Here is an 18,661-nt window from a genome sequence, read left to right on the forward strand (position 1 = left end):
GATAAAATCTAAGTTTTAGTTGAAAAAAATATTTTCCAGCTTGGAACTTTCAAGAGTTTTAAAAACCCTGAAAGGGTTAAAGAGACGCGATATATTGAGCTTTTTATGTACTTCCGTGAAGGGAAATTATTTATTATTTCTGCAAAATGAGGAAGAAATGTAAATTTAAATTATCTGTTTTTCATTTCATTGGTGAAATTTCCACGTAATTTTTTAAAATAACATTTCTGCGAAATATTTGAATTTCCCTTAAATGTTTTGCTGAACTTTAAAAGCGTCAAAAAAGCTCTCTGAAAAATCATTCAGTATTTTGAGTGTTTTTACGTTAGAGAAAACAAAACGGATGTTGATCAACGGATGATAGTGAAACAAATAATAGTTTATTAATCGGAAGTTAAAATAAAAGCTATAGATGAAAGCTTTTCTCTCAAGAAAGAACATAAAGCTTCTGTTTATTTTTTATACATTTTATTTCATAACAAAAGCTTCAGGCTAAAAATCAAAATCTTTTTTTTATGCAAAAAAATATTCAAAATGCATCGTTTCGGTTAAAATATTTTCAATTAATTTACCGACAGCTCTTGCAAACCCCTTTGGGGGTTTTAGGAGGGAGTTTTGGAATAACCCCAAAATAAATTTGCAAGCTTATAAAGTTTTTTTCTGTAGCTACATATGCCTTCCCAGGCACGTATTTTCAGTTAACCCACTGAGGCAAAAAAAAAATACGAACGCTGCTCATCAAATTTCCCCAAAAAGTGAAAAGAGAAAAAATATGTTTTCGTTCAAGTCAATTTCATGCATGAGCTTGGGATGTTTTTAATAATATTTTTTTAATTTAATTTCTCCTCTGAGTATTGATCTTCTCACACTCCCCCATTTTTCGCTTTTGTAGGAATTAAAGGGGTTCGAATATTACTTTATAGTAATATGGTAGAGAGTGGGAAGATTTATTTGCAATTCAATTGTAATTTATATCACAAATATTTACTTCCTACTTCCAATGGTGGTGAAATGAATTATTTTTACACATTTACTGAGCTATTCAATAGAGGAATAATATCAAATAGTGTGATTGCAATTCATTTGAGAAGAATTAAATCCAAATTTACGAGAAAATGCATCAAAATGTCGTTAAAACGCTTTAAAAAGTTAACCCTTTAAGTATCATACATTGACGTATGACTTGAAATGTAATATTTTCTTCCTAATTGTTTGTATGATTCTGAGAAGCATCAAACGAATAAATATAGCGATTAAACGATCAATGTTTTCATGTTTCATGATGGTGGCAAAGGGTTAATGAAACTTCATCTTGATCTTTTTAAAAATTCTATAAGAATGTTCCTAAACAATGTTGATTTCTTACATCTTAAAACTTAAAAAAAAGATTCAAAAAACCCCAACTAAACTATTTCTTAACGATCTTTAATATATTCTTGAAAATCTTTTCGCCATTTTGGAATTCCAACGCCATCTTGTAAAAGATAAAAATTGTTAAAAAAAAAACTTAAAGTTTCATAAAATTTTTTTAAAAAAACTCAAGAAATACACAATTTTTCTCGTAAGAAAATATTGGAACTGAGAAACCCTTATTCTGGTACAAGAAACTAAATATTGGGAAACCTCTTTAGCTCCAACCGTGCTCCAACACAAGAAAAATGGAGCTTTCCAATGAGATTCCAATACGCGCGCATTCGCAACGGACGTTATTGCGAGAAATTTTTCCATTCTCTCCATTCCCGCCCAATTCCCGTGAGTTTTCCCGACTATTCCCGTCAGGAATTTGGCATCCGCGCTTTTTTCTGCAAAATCTCTGCAAATTCCCGGCTGGAGTTGTTTTTTGTTGCACAAAAACCCAGTTGGGGGTCCAAATTGCGTGACGTGCGTGAAGATTTTGCGGGTGGTGGTTGGTAAAGTGCCATAAAAGCGGGAAATAGAAGCGGCGGCCGTGACTGAGGGCGTCCGTCCATTTGTTCAAAGTGACAAGTTGACGCGGGGGCGCGGGCGTAGCTGTCAAACACCCGGATAGAGAAAAAAAAAAACAAAAGAAAAGAAGCCAGTGAAAAGTCCATCTACAGCGTCGTTTCCATCCAATGTTTCTACAGATTCACCATGGAAAATTACACGGGCATCATGGAAAATGAGTACAGTGCCGCTGTGGACTATGCGGCTGCTAATTTGTCACAGGCGTTGGTGCAGAATGCCGATGACATGCAGGGGCGGCGTCCGGATATGATGGAGATGAAGCATCCAGGGGCACCGGAGGAGTATGTCCAGCGTGGCACGATAATTGCGTCGAATTTGCGTGAGGAACTCAGTGAATTTGCATCGACAATTGGGCAGGAGGAAGCCATCAATGCACCCCCACTGCTGCCCCAGGAAGCCACTGAGAGTATGCCACCACCTACGGGGGAGAGTTGCCATGAACCCACGGATACCGTGGCACCATCACAGAATGAGGAGGAGAGTCATCAACAAAATAACACAATTCCCGCGGGAGAGCAGGAGGAGGAGGTGGAGGAAAACATTCAAAATGAGGAAGCTCAAGTCTCCGGAGAGGTAGCTGAAGAAGAGACAACTGTGGAGGGTGAGGAAGCAGCAGCAGCAGTTCCAGAAGGTGAGGAAGAAGAGGCACACTCATCAAAATCCCCCGAAGCCACCCAGGAAGCACAAAATTCCCGCGCAAAGGAGGAGGAATTGGATAAAAATCAATGCCGGGTATGTACGTCAAAGGAAAATCTCGTGGATATCTTCTCGCCATTCGATGATTCCGTGATAAGCGATAAGATTCAACAAATCTGCAGGACAGTCAAAATTCTCGAAAGGGATTTCCTGCCACACTTCATCTGCGGCGCCTGCGTAGAAAAGCTCAAGATTGCCCTGGAATTCAAGGAGACCTGCGAGAATACCGACCGTGAGCTCCGCCAAAAGCTCAAACGGAGTAAGAATAAAGTTCGACGGAATACGGAATTTGTCATCATTGATGCTGACGTCTTTTCGGATTCCAACTCTGAGGAGAAGAAGCGCACGGATGATGAGGAATTTCACCTGTCAGACGTAGCAGGTTCCCCATCGGATTCCGATGTGAGTTTCAAGGGCACAGAGAAGCCGAGAAAGTACAAAAAACGCGGACGTCCCCCAGGCCCATCACGAAGAGGTAGACGCCCACGCAATGATGTGGTATTCATTGCAGCACCCGGAAGTGATGCAGAGGAAACACCACCGGATACAAAAAGAAAATTCCGCGGGAAAAGCCTGCAATGTCAGACATGCAGTGAGGTATTTGCCAGCCCGGCCAGCTTGTCAAAGCATGTGTGCAGCAAAAATGACGAAGTGGATGCCCTGCAGGAGGATCCCATTGATGACAATGACGACGATGAGGATAAACCCCTTTCAAAGCGCCTAAAGAGCGCCAAGAAGGAAACCCAACATGAGTGCAAATTTTGCCGGCAAACCTTCCGGACGCTGCAGGAGATGAAGCGTCACAAAGCGGAAGAGCACACTGGGGAAAAGCCCTTCATCTGTCGCATCTGCAATAAGACCTTCAAGCTTGCCCAGAGTCTCAATGGGCATTTGCTGCGTCATGAAAATGAAGAGATTAACATCTCTTGTGCACAGTGCTGGAAGTACTTCCCGAATAAAAAGGAACTCCGGAAGCACGAGATGGTGGCACATGCGGTGGCGTTCACGTGTGACAAGTGCAAGAGAAACTTCACATCCCAGACGCGTCTCAATAATCACAAACATCAAACCTGTCCCGGTGTGGTGGTGCCGAAGAAGAAGCAGGAGGCTGAGGCGTCCGTCGTGGGCAGAGATCTCTTCAAGTGCGTCGCCCCGATGACTTCCACCTACTGGAGTGACTCCTTCAGCGAATAAAAAATCCTCACCGCGTGTGTTTTCTGCTTCTCCTGTCCTCCTTTCCCCATTTCTCCTCCACGCCCCCGCCCCTTTAAGAATGTATCGTGTTTTCTGTGCAAATGCCATGAGCGAGAGATGAAAGACGTAAGATAATAAATTTCTTATATAACAAAAGGACGCCAATCATTCCCCCTCTCGTGTCATCGAAAAAAGTTCCACAAAAATCCACTATAGAAAAAAAGGAAGCGTCCCTGGATTCCATTTTGCAGACAATCTTAGAGATTGATTTGAATTTCTTTTCTCGCAAACTAAAACATTCAATGTGTAGAGTTGGTTAATAAATTCTTGGCTTTCACTAGTTGAGGGAACGTCTTTGATGGTCAACTATTTTGCATTTTTTTTAGGAAGAATGTAGCCCAGAAGAGCAGCAGTGTTTCAAGATGGCGTGAAGTTTTCAAAATATTGAGCAATAAAACGTCAAAAATTGTAGTAGTCATTTTAAAATAAAATAGTTTTAAATCAAAACCTTGTCTTGGGATTAGTTCTCTATAGATAGATAAGTTTGGAGAGAAAATCTCAACAAAATTCAAAGAAAAGGAATTGATGGCGGAATGTATGAAGGATGATCCTCTATCGCAGAACAATTTTAACCCATTCCATCTTGTAGAGGATCAAAAAACATTGAAGAATCGCGAGAGAAACTCCCCAAAATCCACTGGGATCACATCGAAAAGTGCAAATAAAAATTGCCAAAAAATTCAAATATTGCGACGCCATTCGACGTCTTTTTTTCCTATAAAAAATGTTTCAAAAGTTTTCTGTAGACTTGTCGCTCATTTTCTGTAGAGTTTTTTTCTAGTCAAAATAAATGTTTATTTTTTCGTTTCTGGAGTGATTTCTACATCTAAATCAGGTGATGCACAGCGAAATGAAGCTGAGGGAGGTTGATAGAACCAGCCCCTTGCAAATCAAAACAAATATTTTTACATTTTTTTGGGCCTTTTTGGCAGTGAGAATTTAAGCAAATCTTACCGAGTTGAATCCCATCCAACGCAATATACCTGATTCAGATGTAGAAATCAGTTTAGTAGTCAGTATCCGGAAACATTCGACGGAGTCATCAAGCAAATCATGACCAGCACGGAAGACATTTCTGAGAGTCGCAGAACTAACTGCCCTCAAAGCTATTCTGGGATTCCTCCGGAAAGTCTCCTTCCGCGGATTGTAACACTGAGGAAGTCCACAAAATCTTCATCACCGTCTTCCCATACATCTTTCCCAAGAGCAATGACTTCCTGGAGCTGACAAAAGTGATTCTCAACTCTCATTTTGCCTCTCAGAGTTCTTTTCTGCAGAATGCCCACGAGGTTTTGCTGTAGAAATTGGGACTTCCGGAAGCGAAAGATTTGCTCCGGCACATTGAAATTGAATCAATGGGTAGTGAACAGAAATTCCATGTCCTCCTCCTTGTTGCATCCACTCTCGAGGAGGCTGCAATGTCAAGACATCCGGAAGTCTCATGAAATTATTCACAGCAATAAACTCGCAATTAGTTTGTTTTCTCAGTGCTTTGAGAGTATCATTAGATGCACAGACTTCCAAGGAGCAGAAGATTTCACAGATTCAGATGTAGAAATCACTCCAGAAACGAAAAAATAAACATTTATTTTGACTAGAAAAAAACTCTACAGAAAATGAGCGACAAGTCTACAGAAAACTTTTGAAACATTTTTTATAGGGAAAAAAACGTCGAATGGCGTCGCAATATTTGAATTTTTTGGCAATTTTTATTTGCACTTTTCGATGTGATCCCAGTGGATTTTGGGGAGTTTCTCTCGCGATTCTTCAATGTTTTTTGATCCTCTACAAGATGGAATGGGTTAAAATTGTTCTGCGATAGAGGATCATCCTTCATACATTCCGCCATCAATTCCTTTGTATCAAAAAAAAGTCCACAATGCATAAATCGGGCGCAACTTATTCACGAAGATCAACCACCTACCTTGAAAGGTGTTCAAAATTATTCCAAGGTAAGTTTTTTGCATCTCAAATCATTGATTTGGCTTCAAAAGATGTAAACATGGCGGTTATGGTCATTCTGCAAGTTACCCTCCTGAGATTGAACAGAAAGACCTTTTTGGGGTACTTCCATGCTTGAAGATCCTTTTACATTCACAAAAACACTTCACTGTTACTTAAAAATAAAAAGAATTAGAAGCTTTTTCTAATTCTTTGCACAGTGTTTTCATTTTACTTTTTCCTTTATCACGTCTGTCGCTGATGTTTTAAAACTTCTTTGAAACATAAGTAGGTACGTAAAAAAATAACGCTTTTTTAGCTATTGTTTCAGGAGTTTGAAAACGCAAATGGCGACTCCGCGATTGATTTCTTCAAGATGGTGACTTTCTTATCTAAAAAACATTTATTAATTTTCTTAAACACCTGAGTATCAACGCAGAGTAACTAACCGAAAGATTTAAAACGAAATATTTGAAAAGGTTTAAATTGGATAAAATTAAGAATATTAACTTCCGCATTTTCATCGTTTATTTACATAAATTCTCATAAAATATAAACTGCAAAGATAAAAATTAAATATAGCATGGATGGAACAGTATAAAGCGAAAGAACGGTAAGTAAAACTTACGGGCTGTGATTCTTTCTTTGACAGTGAAAAGTGAAATTGACTGAAAATTGAGGATGGGCAAATTTTGAGGAAGGCTTTCTCGCGTACCGAATCACAGCCAACGCGCAGATAATTTGTGAAATGCCTTAATCGTGGGCGTTGGCTGTGATTCGGTACGCGCGAAAGCCTTCCTCAAAATTTGCCCATCCTCAATTTTCAGTCAATTTCACTTTTCACTGTCAAAGAAAGAATCACAGCCCGTAAGTTTTACTTACCGTTCTTTCGCTTTATACTGTTCCATCCATGCTATATTTAATTTTTATCTTTGCAGTTTATATAAATTTATCTTTGCATTTTTATATGTATATATATAATGTATATATCTATGCATTTATATATATATTATTTTATTTTATATGTGTATATATAAAATGCCCCGCTTCGCGGGGCGTTGGACTTATGCAACTCAAGGTATGACATGTAAACTTTAAAACGCGATATCTCCGGAATGGCTACATAGATTTTCTTCATTTTTGGCATGGTGATAGATACTATAGTCAACTATAACATATCAAAATTTGAAGCAATTCTATAAAGCGGTGCTCGAGATATTCATCGAAAACTCATCGAAAATTTTGTTTTCGATTTTAGCGCCACTTTCGGTCATTTCTTGAACTTGCAATGTTCCGAGCAGTTGTAGGGCTCATTAATATCTCTCATTTGAGCCCAAGTTGATCAAAATCGGTCAAGCCGTTCTCAAGTTATGGCCGATTTTCGATAAAAAATTTTGGCGGCCATATTGGCTAAACGGCTTGGCCGATTTTCGAAAATAAAGTATCGTTTGAAAGGTCTTGATGGTCTCTACAACATATCAAAATTTCAGACCTCTAGCTATTACAGGGGCTGAGATATAGCGAAAACAAAATTTTGAGGTTATTCAAAATGGCGGTCGCGGGGGTGGGGGGTTGGATTTGACTTCATAATCGGATGTCTTCCACCCGATATATGAACTTTGCCGTTGACCGCAAGTCTCTATCTATTACCGTTCTCTTGTAATTTAGCGAAAGGTTCCGGACGGACGGCCGGACGGCCGGACGGAAAAATTTTTGGCGCATACGTTTTTTGGAATGTGGGGACCCTAATTCGTGCTCATCCCAAGTTTGAGCCCGATCTGACGACTTTGCATTTTTGAGTGTACACAGAAGCTGTGCTTCTTTGAAGAAAGAATCACAGCTAATAGGTAAGCTAGCAAAGAGAACTCACGCATGATGTGCTTAAGATTTTAACATAAAAACGTACTTATTAATTTTGGCTCAAATATTTCAATGAATAGATCGAAATTAGGCAACAAAAGATAATTTCTTTGGTAGCTTGTCTTTCATTACACGTCTTCTTTGAAATTAAAGAATTTTCTCCAAAAATCCTTTCACATCCAAAACCCAGAGCTTTAATTAGAAATCTCTCGCAGTAGAAGAGAAAATCATGTTGAGAAAATTCGGAAATTCCCCGATTTATTGCAAATCCCAACAAAATGAATCTTTTGATGCTAAAATTAATATCTCTCGTTTCTGCATAAATTTCTTCATGCAATAAATTAGTAATATGAAGGAGAATCTTTTGCAAGAGAGCTGCAATTCTGGACAAGAATTTCTCCTCGATATGAAACCTCTCTCCAAAGTAATATTAGGGCTAAGCATTCCTTTCCTTATTGGAAGAGCTTTATATATGAGTTCAGGATTGAATTTGTGCGGGATTAATTAAATTCAAATGGAGAAAATCAATTCACTGAACAATTTCTAATAAATTTTCCGTTGAGGCATCGTCCCTTTTGGGGGCTTTAGCAGCCCCCCATGGATGGTTTTGAAATGACCCGAAGAGTCCTTTAATCTCCATCCGTGTGGGCTTCTTGCAAATTGATTTTAGATTCATCTGAACGCGTCTCAAAACCCCCCAAGAGAGACCTTTTATCCGCATCCCCTATTCATTGTCTTTCCCTCTCCATGCCTCTGTGACTGCCACCCTTTGACTTTGAATGACGTGAGTCCATCAAATTCATCCTTAACACACAGTGAGGATTCACATCACACCACCACCCACAGTACCGTATAAAAGCTCAAGTAATTGCAGGATAAATATTTTCTTTTCACGTCCACCTCCTCGTCTGTCCTTCCCACCCACTGCCCATGTTTCACAGTGTCTGATACCACTCCCCAGACCTCGTAGAGTTACCTGGAAATAATTAGTGTCGTCTTGAGGCGTTTTGCACCCTAAAAAAAAGGGAGCTTTTGTTACCTTTTTTTTCAACACGAACCCTCCACCTGTTGCAAACACAAAGAGCTTTCTGGGAGCTCCGTGAAGCGAGTGGAAAGGGTCAAAAGCACATGTCCACCACATCCCTCCCCGTTGGCAACGTTTGCTGAATCTCAATTTCTCTGAAAACCTCCCACACCCCTCAGAGGCATGACAGTTAGCAAGAGAATTTCCTCCCGAAAATCCTCCATGTGGGGGGTGCTAAATTAAAATTCTGCCCATGATGTTGGGTGCATGTTTGAGTGACGAAGAGGTGGAGGAAATGTTGGTCCAACAGAGAAAAGGGACAAGGTGAATATAATGAAACTTTAATATACCTACACACAAACAGGTAGCTACTGTACATATTAAGATCATTTAAGGGTAGAACGTGTTGAATTTTTTTGATCTTTACTGTAATGAAAGAATTCTCTTTGTCACAATTCCTTTCAATTGATTTGCATTCTTATGTAAATAATTCTTTTTTTTTTAACACTTTGAATGCCGTGACAAATCATGTAAATTCAACAAAATTTAAAATAAAGAAAGAAAATTATTGAACTTTGTAAAAGCTTATGTTTGAATTCTTTTCAAAAACCTTCACACGAGGTTAGTTTGTCTTTTTTGCTGCTTTAGAATTCATTTTTTTCAGTTAAATTACGACAAAATGGCCATTGAAGTGTTAATCTGTAATTTTTGCACCGAAAAAGAAGCTTTTATGCGACCTCCATAAATTAAAAATTGCCCAATTGAGCTGAAAGCTTTTATAAAAATTATCTTTTATTCATGTCCGAATTTTATTTCTCTTCTTTATAAAGCAAATAATATTTTCAAAGAAATAGAATACGAAAAAGAACAGAAAAATTCTTTTTCTAAACAGAAAAAGCTTAGATTTCGTAGCCCCCTTTAAAAAATGATTTTTTTTCAACTAAATGACCTAAAAATCGTTTTTTTTTAAACTTTCCATCACAATATTAATAAATTCTTGCTTTCTGCATTAATCTGCAGCAGCGGAAGAATTAATGTTAAACGCGACTTTACATTCCACTCTCTGGTATGTAGTTGGCATCCTGCGAAAGGAGGAATGCTGCTGGTCCAGCAATTTCCACTGGTTTCCATGATGCTCCATTTTATACTTCCCTGTGGATGTTTTTGCATAATAGGGAAGGGGAAAACTTTACGAGCTTTTCATTTAATACTTCATGAAGAAAAATTTTTCATTACTCTCGCCATGAAAGCTGTTACAACTGATCCAGCAGCCAAGCACGTTAACCCTTATATTGTCACTCTTTAGACGCCTTCAGGAGGTCTATGCCAGAGTTGAGAGACTGGATTTGGCAGTTGCGTAGGCACCCATTATCTAAAATTAAACTTTTTTTTTAATTCTTTTTCGTGAAGTAAAAAAAAATAAAATTCTGCGAAAGCTGAAATTCTTGAGATGTAGAGGATACTCCCTCCTTGGCGTTCCTTAATGAATGGAATGACTTCTTTGGTAAACTGAAAAACATTCTTCTCATTGACTTTGAGGATTTTTTTCAAAACATCCTCCGGGCAGTCTGTAATGAAATCAATGTGGGGGTTGACTCTCACCTGCTCGATCGATTCCTCCGAATTTTGCAATTGTCTCCTCAAGGAGATTTGCTCGTTTTTCCTTTTTTGTGATTACCAGGCATCTCCATTGTCATGTCTGCTAATTTTTTACCTTAATAAAAGAACTGTTTTGTGATTACAAGGCGCCTCCATCGCTAGGATTCATTAACTTTTCAAATGAAATTGCTTTAATCACTTTAATATTTAAAGAAACGACTGATAGATTTTTTTTAGAAAAGCTTCTTAAGAAAAACTCCTTCTGGAAAATCCTTAAAGTTTCAAAAAAGATCTTCTATATAGAGAAAATTTATTAAATTAAACCTCAATTCCCTTTCTTGTTATTCAATAAACAAATTTTGCGTGGTTTGCAAAAGTTTCTTCCATTTTATTCATAATAAATAAAACATATATGAAGGGTGGAAGATGACGAGAAGATTGTTTTATAAATAGCACTCAAAATGATTTACGTACAGAACAGACGATGGATTGTGAATGTGGTCAAAAAGCCACAAAAGTTGAGGCGCAATTTTGCTTATTTGTACATAATATTCCTCTATGGCTCATCCATCCATGCCCTGAAACTATCCATTTTCCCTCTGTCTTCACGGCAAGTCCCTTCAAAAAGAGAAAAGTCTTTTGTGAAAGGAAAACTTTAGAACTTTCTGTGGGTATATCTTTGGTTTTTCCTGATGGATGATTTTTTTTCACTCGAAAATGGGACGAGGATGCTTCTTTCATAATTAACGTTTCCTTTTGAGGCGCCCTTCCGCGCTGGGAGTCCATAAAGTTGATTGAGATTAAAGGAGAACAAGCCATGAGACAAGCCATGAGACAAGCCATGTGGACGAAGGAGGAGAATGGGGGGACATCACGTACGAGAGGCATTGCTTAAGGATCAAGAGAAAAACGCGCGCGGGTGTGACGTCAAAAGAAAATCCAGAGGCGGGAATCCATTTCACATTGAAACCTGATGAGGATGAATAGGAACGTGACCAATTAACCCATAATACTGACAAATTTAGAAACAATCTCCGGTCCCCACCGTAGCAATATCTCCGCAGACGGATGCTTGAGTGATTTTTCCGATCAAATATTCATGAAGATTACACTGGGCGGAATTTTTTTTTTACATATAGGTATAGGCATTTGGGGCATTTGTGGATGGAAGAATGTAGAAGATTTAAAAGACTTTAATCACAAACTAATGGATTTTCTTTAGAAAATAATATTTAATATTTTTTGAAATAATCAATCCAGGGTGGATTCCGTATAAAAATCTTTTATTTTTCTCCTTTTAAAGGTTTTTAGTACAGAAATCTTTTTTTAATACACGCATTCAACTCTAGACACACACAAAATCTTTGAAGTTTAACCCAGATTTTCCCAGAAATTATTTGAAATTTTTGTCTGAGTTCTAAATTCTTTAGAACAATAAATTTTCAATCGAAATTATTGAAATTTAGTACAATTAGTACTACAATTCTTTCTTCAACTCAATACAATAAGATTTTGTGAAAATAAAACCTTTTCTTATGGACTTTAAATCAACGGAGAACATTTTCAGAGCGTACTGTAGAAAAAAATTCTGTAGAAAATTTATCTTGTTTAATCTGTCTTAGAAAAGAAAATTTCACAATGTGTCTCAGTTAGGTGGTCTAAAATGTACTAATTTTTTAGTACTGTTAAATCTTACAACTCTTTGTCATAGAATACATTAAGAAAAATCTTCTAAATAATTTTTTTTTAATTCAAAATTGTAGAATAAAGAAAAGAAATTCTAAAAATTTTCTTTACGAAAGTACCTGACGTTAAAAAATTTGTCATTTGGTGTAATAGCTTCTCAATATGGATGGACTCACTTTAGGTGTTCACTCAGCACCTTCCACCGCTGAGATTCCTTCTAATTCTAATACAGATTTTATGTTTTATTCATGGCGAAATAATGGTTTCGCACCACCCCCCCCCCCCATCACCTTTCTTACATTTTACCTTCACCTTTCTTTTTTTTGCAGCTCCTGCCTGCCCACCTGAATCCCGATGAGGGCAAACCCGTGTCCATCATGAACATCTCAGAGGACATCCAGGAGCACATCAACCGATTGATGGGCAATGCCATCGCCACAGATGGTGAATCACCAGCTGTGCTGCATCAGAACTTCACCAAGTTCTTTGCAAACAGCTCAAAGGACATCTTTAAGGATCACAACCTCACGCTGGACAATGTGAATGCCTTCGTGTGGTACTGGAATAAGGCTGTTGCCGAACGTGAGTGCTCCACCTACTGCAGTGGCACCGTGAGGGACATCTTCACGAGCTACCGCAGCATTCATGGCTACATCTCTCTCGTGGTGAGTGCGACAGCGAACAAATTGGAGGAATGCCTTCGGGCGGCGGTGGACAAATATTCTGTGAGCATTTAATTGCAGATCTGTATCTTTGGCACAATTGCCAACATTCTCAACATCATCGTACTGACGCGCAAGGAAATGGCCAAAGCTCCGATAAATATCATCCTCAAATGGCTCGCGGTCACCGATATGATTGTTATGATTGAGTATATCCCCTTCTCAACCTACATGTACCTCATTTTCCCAGGTAAAGTAATTCTCAGAAATTCTCTAACATTAAAACGAGCGATGATGGAACATATTGCAGCTGTTTGGAAGTTTCGCTTACATTTTAATTGGCTCCAGAGATGATTTTAGCATTATTATCCCATCACAAAAGGGACATGAAGAGCAGGGAATTATTCAAAGGAAATTCGCATAATTAACAAATTAACCATATTATATGTTCAATATTGATTATGAAAGTTCCACGCAAAGTACTTTATGTGTGATGAAAGTTCGTGAAAATTGAAAATCTTTCTAATTATTAAAATTTTCTAGTGGTTGATTAAAGAGTCAAGAAAGTCTGGGTTTAAATTCTAGGAAAATATCTATTGGAAAAGTTATAATTTTCACGGAATCTCTGCAAAACGTGCAAAAACCACAGAGTTTTTACTCTAGCTTGGAAATTGGTAATTTTCCCAACAATTTCTTGGAAAATTATTGCAATTTTCATATAGGGCTTTAATCACTTTAATCGCATTAATTGTGCATAGAGGTTCTTTAAGTTTTTAATTAGCTTAATTTTATTAAAATTCTTTCAAAGCTTAAAGTCAATAAGAAGATTTTTAGGAAGGTACAGAGCGCCCTGATTGAACTGTCTCAATGCATTAAATGAACGACATAATTTCAGATTTTTTTAAATCAGATTTTATTTTAAGAACTTTATTCATTTTTAAGTCTTCCTCAATAATATTAAGAAAAAAATACACCATATAATTGCAATGAGAGCGTCACAATGAATAAACTCTCAATGAATAAATTTCTTTTTTCTCCACTATACTTTTAAAAAATATTTTTTTAATATTTCTCATTAATTCTTTTCACTCTGCAGTATATCTGTCAAGATCGCACTCTCCATCGTGGAGTTTAACATCTGCAGAAAATCATTTAAATATTTGTAAGTTTTTCAAAAAGTTGTCATTAACAAATATTGCAGAAAAAAGTACTTTACTCACACTTATCGTCACTATAGCAATTTTGCCCTAAGAGGAAACAATCATTTTGAAAGTTCTGCCTTTCCTTCGTCTTTTCGTTCTCAGCACAAATTGGTTTGTAATGAGTTGCACATCTTGGGCATTGAGCTACAATTTCATTCATTTCTACAGAAAATTTAATAAAAAATCATTTAAATTAAATTAAACTTTTTACCACTTATTTCGCTTTTTTCTTACCCAATGAAATGAAGAAAATACAAATTAGAAATGCAGCAAAGAACTTCATTTTCAAGATTTTCTTTCACGAAAAATGATACACGTCTGTCGATAAGCGTTGAGCAGATTAGACTGATGAAGTTGAGAGAATAATTTTTAATCCAAAAACCCCAAAAGTGATTCATTTCAGGAAGTTTAGCTATTTTACGTCATTCAGATGTTTTTATTTAAACAGTTGTAATTTAAATTTAATTAATTTCAGCACATTTTTTGCTCATCGTTAAATGAATTCCAGTAAGGAATTCAGAAGAAGAATATCCAGTGAGATACTTTTTTATGTAGTTAATTCAACATAAATCATTAAAAGACAATTTATCTATTTTTTTCTCATTTTTTTTTCATAATCCCGCCAAAAAAGACAAATAAAAAGTTTTCTTTTTGCACTCTTGTTCTTTTTTTTCTTTGACAATGGGTGTTTTATTTTCTTGCTCTACTCCACTATTTAGATAAGAAAGAATATTATTTCTTTAACAAAAAGTTATTTAAATTATTTCTGCACATGTTTAAATAGCTGAAGAAAATTGTGTTAAAGTTCAAGCAACTTTCCTAGCTTTTCGGGGCACAGGAAAATTTATTCATCAACTTATTTTAGTTCTCTAACTTTCACCTCAACAATCAGACGTTTTAAAATAATTTTAAAATACAATTTTAAAATGAAGTCTTCTCTCGTTGCATTCTTTGTATTTATTCTCCTAATTTCTTCAGGTAAAAAGTGAAGAAAACAGTCAAAATTTATTCTTCTTGAGTAAATTTTCAAAAAAATTTTTTAATTAAAAATTTTCAGAAGTTTCTAATGTGATGGGAGAATGTCGTTGCGAAACTGTTTATAAGCCTGTTTGTGGTGTAAATGAAAAGACAAAGATGAAGGGAACATTTCCCAATAAGTGCTTCATGAATCTATATAGTTGTGAAAATCCCGAAGACTCGTGTTTGTATTTTATTTTATTTATTTTTAATCAAAAATAACGATTTGAAACAATATTAAAAAAATCAAAAATTTGCAGATGATTTCAGCCACGATGGGCGTTGTCTTCAAAGTGAAACTTTGGGCCAAAATTGATGAAGAAATTATCAATTTGTAGACAATAAATAGAGAAGAAGCAGTTCAACTTACACACCCTGTCTTTGACTGATAATGAGAGCTTTAAATCATCTCTGGGGTCTCGGGATGTCTGGGCTTTGAATTGTTTTTTTTTTTCATTAAAGAAATAATAACTCCTAATTTAAATTCTTTTCTTTAAACAAAAAATCTTCACAGGAAAACGAGAATTTAAGTACTCCTGGGCAGCCTATCTCCTCTTTCACATGCACTTATCACAAATCCTCCACACAATATCCATCTCACTGACTGTCACACTTGCCATTTGGCGCTATATTGCCATCAAGTAAGTAAGCCAAACACTAACAAACAGAATGCACCTTCTCATTGATTCTTTTGGACGTCCGTAGACGCAGATTTTCATGTAATTACAATTACGTACAAAATGGAAAATTTTTTTAAAGCATTTTCTTCTCTCTTCTTGTAAATAGTCTAAAATATTTTGTAAAGGATTCTTTGAAATTAATTCTTCATTCTGTAAAAATATTTAAAAGATTTTCTTCTCTTCTAAAAAATTTAATTGGCATGAATTTAAAAAAAAAGTATTTTCTGTATTTTCTAAATTTTCCATCATTCTAAATTCTATTCTATAATTCTTATTGTATTAAAAATATTTAAGCTCTTTAATGCACATACATAATGTAAGTATTTAGCAAAGCTTTAGTATGTAACTTCGTTTATGAATCTCTATTGATAATTCGGAATATATTTTTGTTTCACCAATTGTCTGCCCCTTGGATATATCTTCTACAAATTAAATCAAATACAACCCTTTGACCCTTTGTCTTCCCCCCTCCTCCATGATAGAATCTATTTTGTTGGCTCTCTGTTGAACTTACAACGACTTTGGAGACAGAACATAATCCCTGAGTTGTGACAATTGAGTTTAAGAAGTTTCCAGCAGAGAAAGTCCCAACAGATTATTTTCCTTTTTGTCCTGTCCTTGTATGCGGTCACTCCAGACTATGTCCAGGTCAAAAGTTTAACTACCCACCTCCCCGTACTGAATGGAAAATGCATTTCCCCCCAGAGTTCAGAGAGAATAAAAAGAAAGGAATTTTCATTAAAGTTCTCACACTGAGCGACTTTACTGCGACACGCGAAGAATTTCTGTGTGAGGAAGAAAGTATGAAAATGGGGAGGAAAAGTTTTTTTTTCTCCTATTCAAATAATATCCACGACATGGATTCTTTTGAGTAGATTTGCATTTGAGAGGGAATGAAAAAGTCTTTAAAAGGAATTTAATTAGGATGAATGTGGAGGTGATAATGAAGCCCCAGTTCTGGGATTTCTGAATTGAAAGCTCGCAATGCAATTTTAATCAGAATCTTCTCACATTTAACATTTCAAAGGGAATTTCTTACAAGACTCCACACCGCCGTGGACTTCTTTTGCAACACATCGCCTTGGAGAACTTGTAGAATTAATAGAATTTATGCAGAAATGACTTTTCTTGACACGAGAAAGTTCCTTTCGACCGTTTTTTCTGTGTTCATTAGCTTCAGGCGCTTTATGAGTTTTTAATTCACACAGGATGGTTCGTTTGGACCGTTTGGACAGATTAATTAACTAAATGGTCATTTAGTAAGTTATTCTTGAAGGAAATTGCAGGAGAATTGTGAAAAAAAAGTACAGTGAGAAGATTTCATATGGCGCATTAAAATTCAGTTGAGATTTAAATTACTTTACTTCGTACTTTTGCCACGGGGGTGGTTCTGAGAGTTTTTTTTTGCGACAAATTCGGTTGCTTTCAGTTGTTAGAAAGATTCTTTTGAATGCTTAAAAGAAACTGTAAATTATCCTAAGAAAGTAAATTACATTTCCTCACCTGAAGAAAATCCAGCTAAAGAAAAGAAAGAAAAAATTAGTTAATGTGAATACTCTATTGCCCTCTGTGTTGAATCTTCACACTATCCATTTTAAATTGTAATTTTAACTGTATTTCATTATATTTTTTATTTCTTTTCTTATATTTGTCAACGTGATAAAAGGAATTAAAAAAAAAACACCAAAAACGCTTTGAAAAATGTAAAAAAGAGTCTATTCACTTTTATTCGTATCCTAACCTCATTTAGTCTCGTATGAAGGTACAAGCCTACAACCAGCGAAAGCTTTTCAAAGCTCTAAATGCTCATAAAGCTTCTCCTCTATATTTACAACATTTTCAGGAATTTTTGTTTGATCAGAAAATTCATGATTAATTAAATTGACAAGTTGCTCAAATTAGAATTGTTTTATGTGTATGAAATTCTCTTTTAACACACAAAATAGACTCAGAAAATATTAATACACCCAACATAAACCGCAATTCAAGATTATCTTCAGAAATATTTTAATACAGAATTTATTGCAAAAGTTCATCAAAAGCTCAACTCGCTCAACTCATGAATGAAATTCCCAGAAATTCCTTTCAATGAAAATCCTTCCCTCGTTTGCGGGGGCTTTAAAACTTTATCAATCTCACTTTCAATTTGCCTCCATGGAACTAATTTTGGCATTTTATGATGTACGCTACGCCACACGATTACTTCCCCAACTTGTCATCCCTTCCTCCAAGCACGTGGGGTGCAATGGGGGGGGGAAGGGTTGTAAATTAATTTAGAAAATCCACCTTCGCAGGTAAATATTAAAGCTTTGAGGTGACAAGGAGCAATTTCCGCATTTTAGGTGTCTTGTTAATTTGTTCTTTAGAGTTTCGTGGAATGTTGAATGTTTTCGTAGAAATTCATCACTTCTTCTCTACCACCGTGACACATTTTAGAGAACTTCTCCCCACGCTTCTTGGCATTCCTGATGCACGGAGGGATTGCCTCGTGGCCACAGAAATGCAAATAAACAGCTTCGGAGTGACGATTAAAGCGTCTGTTAGGTATTCTCTCATGTATTTCAGACATCCTCATGGTTCCTTTGCTGCATGTGTCCTTTCGCACTGCAACGAAGCCATCCTCATGTCCTACATCATCTCACCGCTTCTCTGCTTCCCAACATATTTTGTCTTCCGCATCAATGAGAAGACCATCAAGGAGAACAATCGGAGTGTCCTTTTGTACCATTTGGATGCCAGAGAAGATACAGCTCTGTATAGGTTTGTCCTTTTGCTCCTTGCTCACCTCTTTGATGCCTAACGGACTTTAACGAATTAATTTAAATTTTGTTGTTTAGATTTAATTTTTGGATGCACTCCATCGTTATTAAGCTCCTCCCGTGCGTCATCCTCACTGTGATCAGCTTTGTCCTGATCCGTGTACTCTACAAGGCAGCCAAAAGGAAAATAAAGCTAAAGGGATACACAAATCCTGCAAATCAAGGAGCTGCAACTGCCCTCAATGGAACCAAGTATGACAATTTGAATTTTCCCTACTTTCAAAATTCAAAATTT

The 18,661-nt window shown here is 36.5% G+C and overlaps 2 protein-coding genes and 1 long non-coding RNA gene across 4 annotated transcripts in view; 2 read left to right on the plus strand and 1 right to left on the minus strand.

The window, feature by feature from the left end:
- LOC129793519 (G-protein coupled receptor dmsr-1) overlaps positions 1-18,661 on the plus strand; it is a 65,399-nt gene that overhangs the window by 44,951 nt on the left and 1,787 nt on the right. Inside the window, exons 3-7 of one of the 2 annotated variants that reach the window (XM_055833617.1) lie at positions 12,376-12,711; positions 12,790-12,958; positions 15,442-15,568; positions 18,152-18,367; positions 18,445-18,618. In XM_055833617.1, coding sequence (XP_055689592.1) covers positions 12,424-12,711; positions 12,790-12,958; positions 15,442-15,568; positions 18,152-18,367; positions 18,445-18,618 — 974 coding nt within the window. In that variant the 5' untranslated portion in view covers positions 12,376-12,423. The remainder of the gene's footprint in view (positions 1-12,375; positions 12,712-12,789; positions 12,959-15,441; positions 15,569-18,151; positions 18,368-18,444; positions 18,619-18,661) is intronic. The other variant, XM_055833618.1, reaches the window with a different exon arrangement.
- LOC129793493 (zinc finger protein weckle-like) lies at positions 1,735-4,032 on the plus strand. The gene has a single exon (XM_055833586.1). It carries the CDS (start codon positions 2,113-2,115, stop codon positions 3,874-3,876), a length of 1,764 nt encoding a protein of 587 aa, XP_055689561.1. The 5' UTR covers positions 1,735-2,112; the 3' UTR covers positions 3,877-4,032.
- LOC129793560 (uncharacterized) lies at positions 13,598-15,058 on the minus strand. The gene is made up of 2 exons (XR_008750935.1): positions 13,929-15,058; positions 13,598-13,846 (listed from the first exon to the last, which is right to left on the minus strand). It is a non-coding gene; the product is annotated as an uncharacterized LOC129793560 (long non-coding RNA).

The sequence above is a fragment of the Lutzomyia longipalpis genome, chromosome 3 (assembly GCF_024334085.1).
Source record: "Lutzomyia longipalpis isolate SR_M1_2022 chromosome 3, ASM2433408v1".
Lineage (NCBI taxonomy): Eukaryota > Metazoa > Arthropoda > Insecta > Diptera > Psychodidae > Lutzomyia > Lutzomyia longipalpis.

Bases quoted from the DNA above. Each gene is read 5' to 3' on its own strand.
- LOC129793493 (XM_055833586.1), top strand. From the start codon at position 2,113: ATGGAAAATTACACGGGCATCATGGAAAATGAGTACAGTGCCGCTGTG.